This window comes from Manis javanica, chromosome 14 (genome assembly GCF_040802235.1).
Source record: "Manis javanica isolate MJ-LG chromosome 14, MJ_LKY, whole genome shotgun sequence".
Classification (NCBI taxonomy): domain Eukaryota; kingdom Metazoa; phylum Chordata; class Mammalia; order Pholidota; family Manidae; genus Manis; species Manis javanica.
In genome coordinates, this window is record NC_133169.1 from 5,535,111 (window position 1) to 5,552,052 (window position 16,942).

Sequence of the window (16,942 nt, forward strand, 5' to 3'; positions counted from 1 at the left end):
TGGTTGATGGGGGGACTTGATAATATGGGTGAATGTTGAAACCACAATGTCACTCACGTGAAACCTTCATAAGATTGTATATAGATGATACCTTAATCAAAGAAGAAAGTCACAATGTTGGAAACTGACAAAGTAGGAACTAGAATCTAGATCTCATTTCCATTGTCATGGTCTGTTCACCATACTACGTTGTCATCACACTCTGTTACCAATACACACTCTCCACACCATCTACAGTGAGACCAGAGGGTCAAGAATAGCCACCAACTTGGGGAACAGTCTAGGGAGAGGGCCCAGAGAGGCTTATTGCCTATCTAAATCTTAGAACATTCCAGTCCCAGATTTGTTAAAATATGATAGCAAGAGGAGCCTGCATCCTGGTTACAGGATATAAAATCAGTATACAAAAATCTGCTGTGCTTCTATATACTAACAATGAGCTATCAGGTAAAGAAATAAAGAAAACAGTCCCATTTACAATTGTATAAAAAAAAATACCTAAGAATAAATTTAACCAAGGAGGTGAAAGACTTTTATATTAAATACTATAAGACATTAATAAAATAAATTGAGGAAGATACAATTAAGTGGAAAGACATAGTATGCTCATAGATTGGACAAACATAAATATATTTTAATATTTTTAAAAATAAATATAAATGTATATAAAAATAAAAACAAGAATTAATATTGCTAAAATGTCCATACTACCCAAAGCAATCTCTATCAAAATTCCATGATACTTTTCAAGAACTAGAACAAATAATGCTAAAATCTACATGGAACCACAAAAAGCCCTGAATAGCCAAAGCAATCTTGAAAAAAAAAGGACAAAGCTGGCATCACATTCACTGATTTCAAACTATATTTCAAAGCTGTGATAATTAAAATAATATGATGCTGGCAAAAAAACAGATACATAGATCAATGTGCCCCAAAATGAACTCATACAAATATGGCCAATTAATTTATGACAAAGCCAAGAATACACAATGGAGAACAGGTGGTCTCTTCAATAAATAGTGTTGGGAAAACTGGACAGGCACATGCAAAATAATGAAACTTGATCACTATCTTATACCTTATACAAAAATTAACTGAAGGTGGATTAAAGACTTGAATGTAAGACCTGAAACCATAAAACTCCTAGAAGAAAACACAGGCAGTAGGCTCCTTGACATAGATCTGGGTGATGATTTTTTTAATCCGACACCAAATGAAAAAGCAACAAAAGCAAACATAAATGAGTGAGACTACATGGTACTAAAAAACTTCTGCCCAACAAAGGAAACTATCAACAAAATGAAAAGGCAACCTATGGAATGGGAGAAGATATTTCCTAATCATGTATCTGATAAGGGGCTATATCCAAAATATATAAAGAATTCGTACAACTCAATAGAAAAAAAAAAAACAAAAAAACAATCTGATTAAAAAATAGGCTGAAGATCTGAATAGAGATTTTTCCAAGAAGACATAGAGATGGCCAACAGGTACATGAAAAGATGCTCAATGTCACTAATCATGAGGAAAATGCAAATTACAAGTACAATGAGGTGTCATCTCACACCTGTTAGAATGGCTATTATCAAAAGACAAGAAATAACAAGTGTTGGTGAAGATGTAGAGAAAAGAGAAAACTCATGCACTGTTGGTGGGAATGTAAATTAGTGTGGCCATTATGGAAAACAGCATGGACGTTCCTCAAAAAATTAAAAACGGAGCTACGTATGATCCAGCAATTCTACTTTTGAATATTTATCCATAGAAAATGAAAACACTAACATGAAAAGATAAATGCACTCCCATGTTCTCTGCTGCATTCTTTACAGCAGCTAAGACATGGAAGCAACCTAAGTGCCCATCAATGGATAAGTGAATGAGGAACTTAAATATATATAAAATATTATTCAACCATAAAAACAATGAAATCTTGTCATTCACAACCATATGGACGGTCCTTGAGGGCATTATGCAAGTGAAATAAATACTAGAACAAGTAATACTACTTGTGCAACTCTATGATCTCTCTTATATGTGGAATGTATGAAAAAAAAGTTGATAGAGGCAGAGAACAGATTGGTGGTTGCCAGAGGCAGCGGTTGGGGTTGGGAGAAATGGGTGAAGGAGGTATAAATTTATTTTTAAAAAATTTTTTTAATTAAGTAAAATTAAGAATCCAACTGTAAAAAAAAAGTGGGGGGAGGAACCTGTATCCTGAGAGGAAGGACATGGCAGAGCATTTTGTTCTCATTGGAGGAAGACAAAGCCTTAGAAGAGTACTTGTCATATACTGAGGATCCCAAAATTATGTGGCTCTTGTTTTTGGTGCCACCCTAACTTCACCTTTGCCCTCATGATGCCTCAATGACAACCATTCCCATGTTGTTATTTTTGTGTTTGTTCTTTTGTGCCTTTTCTTAAGCTCAAATGCTCTTCTTTCCTCTTCAGCTCGCCTAGCTCACTGTAGCTCAACCAGCAAAACACTGGAGACTTGGCCTGACTGGGTAACACATGAACATTCTGTGAGTCTAATACTCCTGGAAGCATAGAGCACAGGGGTAAAAAATATGTCCCCTGCAAGTGGATCACATCTCAGCTCTGCCTCTGCGACCTGAGTGAGTTACCTAGTATCTCTGGGCCTCAGTTTCTCCTCTGTGAAACTGTGAAAATAGGTTATAACACTACCTACTTCATAAGATTATCGTGGAGATCAAATGTGTTGGCACCATGTAGAATGGTACCAGGAATATATTAAATGCTCATTAAATATTAGTTGGTACTCTTCTTTGAACTTTTGTGTTCTCTTTTCCCTATTTGGCACCACCAAAAGTGCTTCGGGGCAGATGGGTTTCTGTTGTCCCCAGAGAAAGATCCTTTTACTGGCAGGAAGAACACCAGAGGCCACCCTCAGGCTAGACTCAAAGAACAAACATACAAGCAAGAAAGAGCTGATCTGGGAAGATCGAGCATTGCTCACTTAAGAGAAATTCAACCAGGGAGGTCCCTTCCCAGCCTTTTTCTCTCCTCCTGGGGCTCTGCTCAGGCCATGTGAAACATGCAAGCATGCGTGTGAGCACATGTGCACGAGTACACACCACACAACAATAGTAGCACCTCAGGCCTGGTTTCAGAAACATGAAAACAACACCACATTCTCATTCACAGGGAAGGCCACACGAATGCCCTCAGCACACCTCTGGGTACGTGAGTGATGAGAACCCAGGGAAACAAAAAGGATTTTCCAATGTGGAGACGCATATAGGTAAAGTAACATGTATCAGCCTTGGTGGGAGACAGGAAGGCAGGGAGAAAGGGACACCTCTGTGCAGAAGGAAACCAGAGTATCTCTAGGGCCTCGCTTTCTTCGGGAGGGTGAGTCAGTCCCAAGGGGCTCCTAGCTCATGAGGCCAAGGTTCCAGGTGTGAGCTCTCTATGACCCCGTTAGTCTCACCCTAGTCCTTGGCCTCAGGCTGGCCCTCAAACCCCAGTCACCTCCCAGTCCCATAAATGTACACTAGAAGTCACAGAAAGGAAGTCGCGAGGCTGCACGGCTATACCTGGTTGTTAGAGAAAGGTCATTTCCTCAAACGGTCCCCCGGGGACTGGTGGTCTGCCGGAATGGACCCAGGGCTAGGAGCTGGGAGCCGTGGGTCTCAGCTGCACTGTTAGCTACACGTGGGATCATGGAAAAATCACCTCCTGTGTTACAGGTGAGGAAGAAGGAGGGAGCTCTCACTAAGGTCCACTGCAACATGAACAGCCTAGGCTTCCAGCTGCCTAGACCCTAAGAACTCACTGGGATGTAGGGCTGATGCTGGAAACAGCAAAACCACAGCAACAAACCTAAAACTGATTTGGAGTTGGTAGGAGAAAAACTCATCTACTCTGAATCCCAAACCCCTAATGTTTTTGTCCCTCCTTTCAAAGTGGGAACATTCTAGACGCCACAGAAGGACCCCCACCCCCACCCCCCGGCTCAGAACAGCTAGCAGAGCCTGCTTTCCGGTGAGGAGGAAATGTGGAGTGGAGGTGGGAAGCCCCCGCCCGGCCCTGCCCTGGCCCTGTACCGAGGACTCTGAATGCCTGGGTCGCCTGCTGGGGTGAAGGACCGTCTCTCCTTTTGCCAAGCACGAGCAGTCGTCACAGGCCAGGTCAGGAGAGGAGGGGCAAACAGCCCGGCCAGGGTCACACACAGCGGTCATCTAGCTGGCTGGGTGAGTCCTCAGGACTTCAGACCCTGGGCTAGACTCTCAGGATGATCAGGTTACCTCTGCTCATCCTCGTACCTGGAAATCCATTAGGTCCTGGGCCCCCACTGGCCGCTGAAGCCCTGGTCTTATACCCTCTGGAGGAGCTTGATCCTGGTGGCTGATGAAGTGACTAGGATAGCCTGGAGTATTTTTGCACATAATTGCAGAGTCTAAAGTTCCCTTTCCCATGGAGGAACTCCCAAGCTCTCCTGGTAAGCCCGGCAGCTCCAGCCCAAGTTGGGAAGAGGGAAAACTTGACCCAGGGACCCTACAGGAGGACAGAAAAGCTGCCCCTTTGGGTCCCTCACTCCCCAGTCCCCAGGCAGCCCCATGTGTACCTCTCCCTCCCTCCCAGCCATTGCAATTGCCATTTCTTCTCTCTGAAAGGCTTCTTCCTGGACCTGCCTCTAGAGAAAAAGATGCTCTAGAACAGAGAAGCTTCTAGTACTCTGAAGCCCCTATAGGTGAGACTGGGGCATGATTTCTGGACTCAACCTATCAGTAGGTGGCATTTAGGGCTTAAATTTTTTTAATATTTATCAGTTATCTTCTTTGTGCTTAACCACAAAGGCAAGATTCTCCTGAAGTTCAGACCACAGATCTCTGAGCCTGGGAGGGGCTGGGGAGTTTGGGACAAGCAGGCTTTCTTAAAAAGAACAGCCACGCACATTCAGAGACCCTGTTTCCTAGCCCAAAACCCATAAATGTCTTCCAATATGGGCAGTAAAGATCCCGCACCATAAAATCATAGTGAATTTATAACCGAAAGGATCTCATAGACTATCTAATCCAACTTCATCTTCCTACAGGCAAAAGGATTAAGAAAGTACAAGAAAAAGTATAATGACTTGCTCAGTGTCACACAATGAATTTAAGACCAAGCCAGGATGGTAACTAGGGTTTTCCTCAAAATAATTTTCCAAGTGAATTAAATATGATTTTCCAAATGCACTGCAAATCATTCACCAGAATGTTCGAATAACATTCAAATCGTTTGTTGCCTTGTAGAATGTTTTTCAGAAACTGTTGGTGCGACTGCTTGATGTGGATGCCACTAGCTAAATGATACTCCTGAGAGCCATGGTTTTGACAGAGGAAGCTGCTTCCAACTTCTCCCAGTGACTTCCCTCTTGACCAGAGAGTCACTGGGTCCCAGTCCCAGGTGCATTATTCCAGCTGGAAGATGGACAGGCACATGGCCTACACTTCAGAACTGTGTGTACACACCTGCATGTCAGTATTTCCCATGTGGACCTGCTGAGCCTTCACTGCAGCCCCCCGTGACAATGCCACCTTCAACACTGCCATTACTAAATGCCACTCCCACCACCTGCCCCGTTACCTGCTTCTCTGACAGGTTCTGGTGCTTTAGGGCAATGAGCCATCAGCCCCACTGACATCATTCTTCTACGTACTGCCTATATCACACGAGACTACTCTGCAGCCTCTCTGAGGTATAGAGGTCCTACCTGGAAGAGACTTCATGGTTTCAGATAGTAGACAATTTCTCTAAATACCAATATTGTTCAAACTTGTTGGTTTCCGATTTTTCTAGATGGATATTTTTAATATTCATCATCTCTATTATCAACGAAGTCTGCTAATACAGAAGGCTCATTGACCACCGGTCATGGTGAACTCTTCAAAATGAGCTTAAATTAATGAGTTTCTGACTTTATATTATAAATTACATTTAATGCTTACTATTTGCCAGCCAATACTTTATATTCAATAATCTATGAAAATATATTTCAATAGTTTCAATATATATTTCAATATATTTTATATTCAATAATCTATTAAAATTTATTTCAGTGGGCCAACAATTAACTATATGTAAGATTGGTTTATAACCCGATTTGACTTAAATCCAGCATTCCATCTATTTGTTCCATGTGGCCAACCTGTGAGGAAAAACCTAATGGACAAGAATTCACTTTCAGTCTCTCAGTAGATACAATGAGGACTTCTGAGAAGTCATCCTTAAATCAACAGGCATTTATTGTGTATCTACTCTGTGTGCAAGGCCTGGGTCTCCACGGACCCCAGGCTTTGTGAGTAGACCCTGTAGCGCTGATGAAAATCTCCCATTGCTTGTCTCCAGTTTAACTGGTAAAACAGAAGAAATGATAGAGAGAAGGATAAGTCCTTCATACCTCAAATATTTTGTGTTCCTATAAAATCTTTGCAAGTCAAGACCTTTATTTCTTTTTTCTCTGGCTGAAAGAGCCAACAGAAATAGTCGACCCAAGAAATGCAGGGAAAATGCTTTTAAAGGTAACTGTTTGCTCCCTTCAGATAGCCCGTTTCCTGCTCCAGGACTACAGAAATGTTCTGTAACACAGAAGGCTAGCTTTTTTGGTTTTCATTTCATTCCTTCATTTAAATGTCCTCATGTCACAACCATCTCCGTGAGTGTGCCTAGAACCAAAATGTTCTACCATGTTGTGCCCTCTTCCTTGGAGGCCAAAGCGGGGAGAAAGACACTGGGCTCAGCAAGTTAAATGTAACAGGAGGCGACCCAACTTCAACTGGGTGAAAGGCATGCAGGACAGGGAAAGGAAAGAGAGGTGTCCAAGCTCAGTTCTGAGATGTACCACCTGAGCTTTAAGAGAGTGATAAGGCACTGGATTTATTAAACCAATACATCTTTGATTTTAAGGTGTTTTCACTCTATTTCCTGTTGAAATATAAAGAATATCCCATGGAAATGGAATTTTTGTGAGGGTAAGGTGAACATTTTCACAAATGTACCTTCAAGAGGACAAAATGAAAATTCCCTTAGGAATTCAAATACAGCATAGAGCAACTAACTCACATCTACTACCGTGGGCTTTGCAAAACTCTTTGGCAGTATGTCGAAAAATAGATCACAAGTACCATATGATCCAGCGATTCCACTCCATGCCCAAAAGAGTTGAGTAAATACCTCTACCAAAAGACCTTTACAAGAATGATTACAGGAACTTCACTCATAATGGCCCCAAATTGGAAAAATCCAAATTCCCATCCACAGTAGACTGGATAAATAAAACATTCAAACAAAGTCGCCAACTGCATGCAACCATGCGGATGAATATAATAAAACCTTGAATGAAAGAAGCCAAACACAAAACAGTATTCATGCATCACATGATTCCATTTATAGAAAGTACAAAACAGGCAAAATTAATCTATGTTGTTAGGAAGCAAAATAATGATTACCCCTAGGGTGAGGGTGGAAAAATGCCTGGAAGAGGGTGCGGAGGGGCATCTGAAGGGCCGGTAAGCTTCTGTTTCTCAGCCTAGATACACTCAGATGGATGTGCTCAGTTTGTGAATCTCATCCACTTGAGCACTTATGCTATGTATACTTTCCTCTATTCATAGTCGTGGCAAAATGAAATACGACCCCAGTCCTTCACCCTTCCCTGCATGCAGGCCTTCCCCACGTACTTGCTTTGTGCCCTCCCACCCTGACACTGGGCTTGGCCATGTGACTTGCTGTGGCCAATGAGCTCTCAGCAAACACAACCCTGGCTTGAAAAATGCCCTACATTTCTGCTTTTGCTCCTGTGCCTGTGCAATTTCACGAAAACACAGCCACACGAGTCTGCAGGAGGAAAGCACAGCCAAGCCGCCCTCTCGGAGCCAAGGCCATCCTAGATAAGCCAACAGACCAGCTGGCTCCCAGATCCGTGGACAGACCAGCGGAGACCAGAGGAGCCCAAACAGGCCTAGACTGAAGCGCCAGCCCTTGCACAGGTTGGGAAGCCTCGTTACTGTGGTAACAGACAAGGGATAAAATTGCATGCTTAAATTTCTAATATACATGCAATTTTTGCAAGTTGGGGGTGGAACTAAAGAATTCTTAACATTTATTTTTGAGATGGCCACACCCCCTAGGAAAGAGAGACTGCCTGAAATCCCACAGAACAGGGGCCCAAAAGCACAGCAGGATATCCAAGTAAAATAGAGGCCTGAGCCAGCCAAAAATAACTGGAAAACCAACCTGCAGAAGTCCTCTAACACATCTAAAAACTCTCTCCTTCTGTTTCCCAGAAGGTGAAGAAGCAAATGGCTGCTTCTTGCACCTTCCTTTCTTTAAAAACATTAAAATTCCCTCTTATTCCACCCTACTTTGTATCAGAGGCCCTTTCACAACATTCGATATTTTATAGAGAGAATAGATTAGTTTCTGTTTCTGCTTGGGACATGTTTCACCCCGGAGATTACAGGAAAAGATTTTTTTTAAAAAGGACCCCTGGACGCCCTGGGCAGAGCCTTTCCCAAGCTGAACATCGTGGGGCTGGACTTCAGTGGGTCTTCCCGCGTGTGGCCGTGCAAGGGTGGCCTTACCTGGGTTAACCTGAGCCCTGGCGGAGCTCCAGATAGGCAGTAAGAGGAGAAGCATGAAGGGCATTCTGGGAATTGGGATCATCTCAGGAGACGGCGTTGGAACCGGAGGCTGCAGCCCAGCAAAAATTCAAGAAAACAAGAAAGAGAAGGAGAAGAAATGAGTGAGCAGATACCATCAACATGAAAACATGAATGAACACAGTTTGCACCATTATCATTGTGTCCTTACGCTGCTTACGTCTATATTTCAGCCTTCAAATCATAGACTTTGAGAGCTGAATGGGACATTCGATCACCTAATATAAGAAGTTTCAAACTCTATTAGATCATACACTCATGGAATTAAAACTAACAAAACTATATAGGCAGGTAAAATAATTTTACTAAGAGACGTTGAAATCATGGATGGTAATAATGTAAAACATTAATGATGTTTTCACAATATAAATACTGATTCCAAAACTAAACCCAGAAAAACGTTCAATGATGTTAACGTGTTTGCTTTTCGGAAGATGTAAAGTCAAAATCTGTCCTGATTTACTAGTCCTGGAGTGATACCTGGGATTCTGTGTCTTTAAGTTTCCCCAGAGTGATCTATGTAGCAATGGATTAGAATTGAAACATCAGCGTGAACTCATGTTCAGCTTAACAGAGAAATGGATGGTTACATATGGAAATACTTTCAGATATATGTGTGCATTTGAGTTAGTATGCATACATTTCTCTTTGCTGTATCAGCTGAGAAGGCCTAGAAGCAACCTAGTGCCCAGATCTTGGTTTCTAAGACCCTTCTTCAATAAAAGGAACCAGGGTTCCTTGGAGAAATGGCTGATTCCAGAACTAGGGCAGGAAATATACAAGATAAGCCTGGAGAAACTGTTGGTGCCAGAAATTGAGAAAGTGTACACACACAAAAATGGTGGGACATGTCAGAGGGACACAGGAGCCAAATGAAAGAGCTCCCAATGGCCAAAGCTGGAACAACTGGAGCAACAAAATAAAGTGGCATTGGCTTATAACTCAACCCATAAAATAAACGTCTACAAGTCCGTGTTGACATAAATAAATAATTGATTAAACAAATAGGGCAGAATGGACAAATTCCCATGCAGAAGAATTCTAAACAATTTTTTGTAGATACTCTCTGCTCTTAATGAGGTGGTGCATAACCGCCGCCACCCCTCACTCCTTAAGTGTGAGCTCCATATGGTGACTTTCTTCCAAAAAATACACTATGGAAATGGAGAAAGTAACTTTTCAGTGGAGGAACCTAACAAACACTACCTCAAGCCAGGTCATCACGGCTAACATCAACTGTGGTAAGTCAAACTGACAGCACGCATTCTTAGTGTGATATGACGAGACTGGCACTTGGCCTCTGCGGTCTTCTTTCCAAAAGCCATTAGCCCAGCCTCCTCATGAGTAGAACATCCCACAAATCCCAACTGAGGGAATGTCTACAAAATTCCTGATGAGTAACCCTCAAAGCTGTCAAGACCAAAGGCAAGAAAATCTGAGAAAGTGTCACAGCTAGGAACACCTAGCAGGAGGACATGATGACTAAATGTAGTGTGGCATCAGCAACAGGATCCCGGAACAGAGAAGCGGCATTACGGGAAAACCAAGGAAATCTGAAGAAAGTATGGACTTCAGTTAATAATAATGTGTCAATACTGGTTCATTAACTGTGACAAAGGTACTCTTATTAATGTACAATGTTAATAATTGGGGAAGCTAGGTATTGGGTAAACAGGAATTCTATGGACTCTTTGCAATGATTCTATAAGGGTAGAACTATTCTAGAATAAAAGGTTTATTTAAATAAATAAATAAATAAAGTTTCTGCCAGGTAACACTAATAATCTACCAAACATTGGATCCACTGTTTGGAATCTGCAATACAAAATTGTAAAGAAAGACAAAAATCCCTTCAAGCTGGGGAGATCAGAGGCGGCTCCGTGTAGAGATCAGCCTATGATCAGGTTCTTGGGCTTATTGACAAGTAAGATTTTATGGGCAATAATGAGGATGGGATAAATAATAGGATGAAATAGCTAAGACACCTTTTCGAGGAAACGGAAGCTTTCTATGATGAATTTTCTAGGCAGTAGAATCCTGACCCACCCAAAGAGGTTTAAAAAAAATCAGATATTCCAATGGTTCTGCCTGAAGAGCATGGAGCCAAAACTAATCAAATACAAAAGACTAACTCAGTCCCGTGGTAGGGGTCAGAGGTGGGCGATCCACAGCCCACAAAAGGTGATGGGGCCTGGTTTCATGGCCTTGATCCGGATGCAGTAAAACACATCACGTGTCTAGTCGCTGCCAGCAGCAAGAACACTGTGTTTCCATAAATGAGTCCCCAAACAAGCATGCCCAGAGAACGAAAAACACAAGCAGATCTTGGAGACATGGTTCTTGGCTGTAACCCATCACAATCCCGTGACCGTGATCCGGGGTGCTTGCTGTCCCACAGAGACTCAAGCTCCTGTGTGCAACTACCTGGGCCTGGCCAACCACCCTCTCCCAGCAGCCTTTGGAGAGGAGTCCTACATTCTCCCTTGGCCCCTTTCTAATGAGTTCCTGGCCATGGCTTTATCCCTTCCCCCAACCTTCCCCGGTGTTTCTTTCTACAGGAATGTCTCTTATACTTCATTCCCTTCACCAACACAGACACTGAATTTGCCTCCATAGATCCTCCATAACAGTGTTAGAAAAGTACCCATTTAATCATTCGCTTCAAAATGGCTTGTTCTCATCTTCAAGGGAATACTTCATATCACGTAAAAAGCAGATGCTCAAAAATGGTTCTTCCCTGAACTAAGTAAAACAGAAACTAGGTGCTCAAAAAACGTTGACTGAATGACATTTTGGAAAATGTTACTTCATTTCAGGCAGTGAATCTCCAAAACTAATGATTATTTGTGCTGAAAATTAGGGTGTACAGCAGCTAACAAATACACAAGAACCATTAACAAACCTGGAGTGCTGTAACTATACCACTTATGCCAAAATGTGCCAAGGCCTATCTCATGTCATATTCACAGTAACCCAGTAAGGTTTGTTTTCATCAGTAAAGTAACTGAGGAGGGAGGGGCTGAAACTGATCTCTTTACACTATTGATGGGCACCAAAACTCCTACGTGAACCCTGGGTTTATATTACTCCAACATCCACATAGGTTTTGGTGTTTGTTTTGTTCTGTGTGTCGTCGCGCTACACTCCCCTTTCACCTGGCCCCTGGCCACCTCGCCAAAGCCACACTCCGGCTCAGTCCCTCTACGCCAGTCACACTGGGGCTTCTTCCACTGCCTCCCGCCATGTTCTTCTGCCTCAGGATCTGTGCAGAGATGTTGCATGCTCTCTTTATCTAGTTCGAATCTTCATTCAATGGTCGCTTCCTCTGAAATATTCTTGGACTCTCTTGATTATTAGATGCACTAAAAGCATCTTAGAATTTTCTGCATAGAAACGATCATAGTTTAGGATTCTATATTCATTGCTGTGTCACCTAATTAGTGTCCACACCCCCCCCCCCATAAGTCCTGTGTTTATTTTACTTGCTATTGTATTCCCAACACCTACCAGAGTGCTGGATAAATATTTGCAGAATGAATGAATGATTGCCTTGAGCCGCATATTCAGTGGTTACATCTGGCCACACTAAATTCCATGCCCTAAAAGGAAGTATCCTCAAAGCTTATAATAAGCAGACATCACCTTTTCCTGCCCCTTTGAATGAGTTTTTCCATAGGATCAATATTTGAGCAATGTGACATGTGAACAGAACCCATACACATACAGGGACACATTTCAAGGAGCTGGGAAGGCTCTTCTCTATCTATTGCTTTGCTTAATAGTACAAATTCCTTTGACAATTAATTCAAGCCTGTACAATAAAACTCAAAATGCAAATAACCCTCGTCAATGGGCATTTTTCATTCATTTTTTCAGCATCTATTTTCTAAGTGTCTATTAGATGCTGTTTTATGTGCTAAAAAAAAGGCAGAGAAGGTCCCTGGAGCTTATAATATACTAGCAAATAAGTAAATAAATAAGAAACCTAAAGAAATATATGTGCCATGAGGAAAAAAGTGGAGTGGTACAACAGAGAGTTAATGAGATCTATTTTAGGTAAGGTGGTGAGAAAAGTCCTCTCTGAGTATGAGATTGCCACAGAAAAAGATAAACAGAACAATGAAGAGAATGGATAGCACAGAAAAGGCTTGTATAGAAATGGAAACTTACTATATGATAAAAGGGGCACTTAAAATCAGTGAAAATGTTTGTTTTCAAAAATAAATAAAGGTATATTCATACTCAAACAAAAAACAAAGAGCCCCAAATATAAAATTAGAACTATAAAAATATTTCAACAAAATATGGGAGAATTTCCTTTGAACTTTAAAGGTAAGGAAAGTCTAAAAAAAATAAGGTATAGAAAGCAGAACCCATAAATGAAAAGAATGATAAATTTTTCTATCAAAATTCAAAATGTCTTTGTGGCTAAAGACATGAAACTTAACAAACAAGTTAAGATGAATATTTGAAATTTTTAACAAAATAATTTGTGTATAATCTCTATAGATCATTTTTAAAGGCACTATAAAAATAGGCCAAATCAATTAAAAGCATTTAACAGAGGAGACAATATAATGCCAGTAAACATCTGGAAATACCCAACCTCACTAGTAATAAGAAAGACAAACAAAGCTGTCAACGAATACTAATTTTATCTATCAGACTGGCAGAATTTTTAAGTGTAATAATAAGAAATTTGGCAATAATGTGGGGAAACAGATACTCCCATGCTGTGCCACTGGGTATATAAATCAAACAACAATTTAAATTAAGATATGCACATACCCTATGATCCATATTCTCACTTATTATTTACCCTAGAGAAAGACTTAGGTATTTGTACAATGAGGTCTACAAAAAGAAGTGCTTGGCAATATTTTTTCAATTTTATTTTATGCCTGTTGATCAGTAACTCCTCATTCCCCACTCCCTCATCAGCCCCTGGCAACGACCACTCACTCTTTCATTCTATAAATTTGACCGTTTCAGTTACATAATATAGAGGAATCATGCAGTATTTGTTCTTCCGTGACTGGCTTATTTCACATAACATAGTATCTTCAAGGTTCATCAATGTTACATATAAAAAGAATTTCCCTCTTTTTAAAGGCTTAATAATATTCCATGGTGTGTGTGTGTGTGTATATATATATATATACACACACACACACCATATTTTCTTTATCCATTCATCTGTCAGTAGATATGTAGGTTTGTTCCACATCTTGGTTCTTGTGACTAGTGCTGCATTGAACATGGGAGTGCTAATATCTTTTCACAATCCTGGTTTCAATCCTTTTAGAAAAATAAACAGACATGGGATGGGGGGAATATGTGGTAGTTATATTTTTAATTTTTTGAGGCACCTCTATACTGTTTTCCATTGTGGCTGTGGCCAATTTATCTTCAAGAAGGTGTCAGAAATAACATAATAGGGAAAGGATAGTCTCACCAACAGACGGTGTTAAGAAAACTGGATACCCACGTACAAAGGAATGAAATTGGACTCAGCTTACACCACAAACAAAAATCAACTCAAAGTGGATTAAAGGCTTAAACATAAGATCTGAAACTTTAGAACACCTAGAAGAAAACAAAGGGGAAAAGCTTCATGACTTTGATCTTGGCAATGATTTTGTAGATAAGATACCAGAAGCACAAGCAACGACAACAAAAATAAACCAGGGGGACCACATCAAACTAAAATCTTGGGCACAGCAAAAGAGACCACCAACAGAGTGAAAAGGCAGCCACCCAATAGGAGAAAATATTTGCACACCTTGTACCTGATCAGGGATACACATGCAAAATATGTAAGGAGCTTCTACAATTCAATAGCAAAAAAACAATAAACTGCTTTCAAAATGGGCCAAAGACTTGAACAGACATTTCTCCAAAGTAGACATACAATGGCCAACAGGTATATGAAAAAATGTTCAACGTTACTAATTATCAGGGAAATGCAAATCAAAACTACAGGCAGATACCACCTCACATCTTTCAGAGGACATAGAGATACTGGAAACTTTGAACATGGCTGGTGCAATATTTCTTTTTTTTTTTTTTTTTTTGAGAGGGCGTCTCTCATATTTATTGATCAAATGGTTGTTAACAACAATAAAATTCAGTATAGGGGGGTCAATGCTCAATGCACAATCATTAATCCATCTCAAGCCTAATTCTCGTCAGTCTCCAATCTTCTGAAGCATAACGAACAAGTTCTTACATGGTGAACGAATTCTTACATAGTGAATAAGTTCTTACATGGTGAACAGTGCAAGGGCAGTCATCACAGAAACTTTCGGTTTTGATCACGCATTATGAACTATAAACAATCAGGTCAAATATGAATATTCGTTTGATTTTTATACTTGATTTATATGTGGATCCCACATTTCTCCCTTTATTATTATTATTATTTTTATTTTTAATAAAATGCTGAAGTGGTAGGTAGATGCAAGATAAAGGTAGAAAACATAGTTTAGTGCTGTAAGAGGGCAAATGTAGCTGATCAGGTGTGTGCCTATGGACTAAGTATTAATCCAAGCTAGACAAGGGCAGCAAGACATCCACGGATGCAGAAGATTTCTCTCAAAGCAGGAGGGGTGAGGTTCTGAGCCTCACCTCTGTTGATCCCCAATTTCTCACCTGATGGCCCCCCTGCAACTGTGCCTGTCTTAGGTTGTTTCTCCCTTGAGGAATCTTACCCGTCTCTGGCTAACCAGTCATCTTCCGGGGCCATACAGGGAAATGTAAAGTTGGTAAGTGAGAGAGAAGCCATATTGTTTGAAAAGGTTAGCTTTTTACTTCTTTGCAGATTTATGCCCTGTGGCTTCTATGCCCAGCACTTGTCTCGAGGTATCTTTACCACCTGGAGGAATTATGATACTCGGTAAATTCGACATGAGGCACGAATTCTATTTAAGGGTTGTAATTAGGAAGGAAGAAGAAAAGCTATAGAGGTAGCATATGGAAGAAAACATGGGAGGATTGAGTATTTCTTTGACATATCTTCTTGTAGAGTACCTTAAGCATGTATAGGTTTTAAACTACCAACTAATTTGCACTCACATATTAACATAATAGGAATACGGTGACATAAACAAAGCAAATCTATAATTACCATCCATCTCCACAATATTTCTTTTAAATAATGAAAATTTCTTGTAAAAAGTAGAAATTTTTCTATCATAGAGGAATGCTCTACACTATGGTATATTCCTACTGTGAAATGCTATGCAATAATTAAAAAGTATGAGATAGAGCTCCATATACTTACATGGTTAGATGTCTATGACATGTTTTTAGGTGAACAGCAGGTTACAAGATTTATGTAAAGTACACTACTATATAATTTTATGGATACACATACACACCCACTCACATGCACTTATAATACATAAAAGATCTAGAAGGCTAAAGTCCACACTGACAACAAGCTTGCTCACTCTAGTGCCCACCTAGGATGGTAAGTGGGGATACAGCAAGGAACCTTGAGAGACAAGTGCTGATAGCAGCAGTTCCCTCAGAGATTGGCGTGTCTGGCAGGGGAGATGATCAAAAGGGAACTCAAGCCTTATTTGTAATATTTTGATTTCTAACATGGAAAACATGTTCCTTGTTGACGCCATTATGTTGTTTTTTCTGACAAAAGAACAATTTCCTGTGGGCAGTCTATCAGAATTTGGAGGGTGCTTTCCATCCAGCAAGGCACACCCCAGAGGGTGAGGGTACAGGGGGATCTTGTCTTATGCCTCGAGAATCACTTGTGGGATTGGGAGACACTATTGATTGGCACATCTTGCACATGACTTAAGTAGAAGGAGAAAAAAAAACAGTTGAGAATTGCTGCTTATACCTTATTTTGTTTTTCAAAAAACACATGCACTTCAGACAGGGCTTCTGAATGCATGATCCCTGAGTCACGCAGCCATCCCGAGGAGAGAGCTTACCACCGCCCTCTATGAAGAAGGGACGTGAGGCCCAGGTCACCCCAGCCCTGAGCGGTAGATTTGTGTGGCCTGGTCCTACTGTCCATCAGCGTGCTGAATTCCATGAGCTTCTTGACCTATCTGTCTCTCAAGCCAAATCATGAGTCAGTTAAGGTCATTTAAGGTGAGGGATCTTGCTCATCTCTCGATCCAAATCAGATGAATTTTGAAATTTGGGTGATAAAACCAGAAAGACACAGAGCTAAGACTTGATTCTGGTTCCTCTGACTCCACAGCCAGTTTCTTTGCTCACAGTCAGTATTTTCCAAGGAATATCAA

At 40.9% G+C, this 16,942-nt stretch overlaps 1 protein-coding gene across 6 annotated transcripts in view; it reads right to left on the minus strand.

Moving 5' to 3' along the window:
• The window catches only part of DDR2 (discoidin domain receptor tyrosine kinase 2), a 138,119-nt gene that overhangs the window by 51,919 nt on the left and 69,258 nt on the right, over positions 1-16,942 (minus strand). For all 6 annotated transcript variants that reach the window (XM_073221776.1, XM_073221779.1, XM_073221780.1 and 3 more), the window contains one exon: positions 8,592-8,700. In XM_073221776.1, coding sequence (XP_073077877.1) covers positions 8,592-8,700 — 109 coding nt within the window. The remainder of the gene's footprint in view (positions 1-8,591; positions 8,701-16,942) is intronic.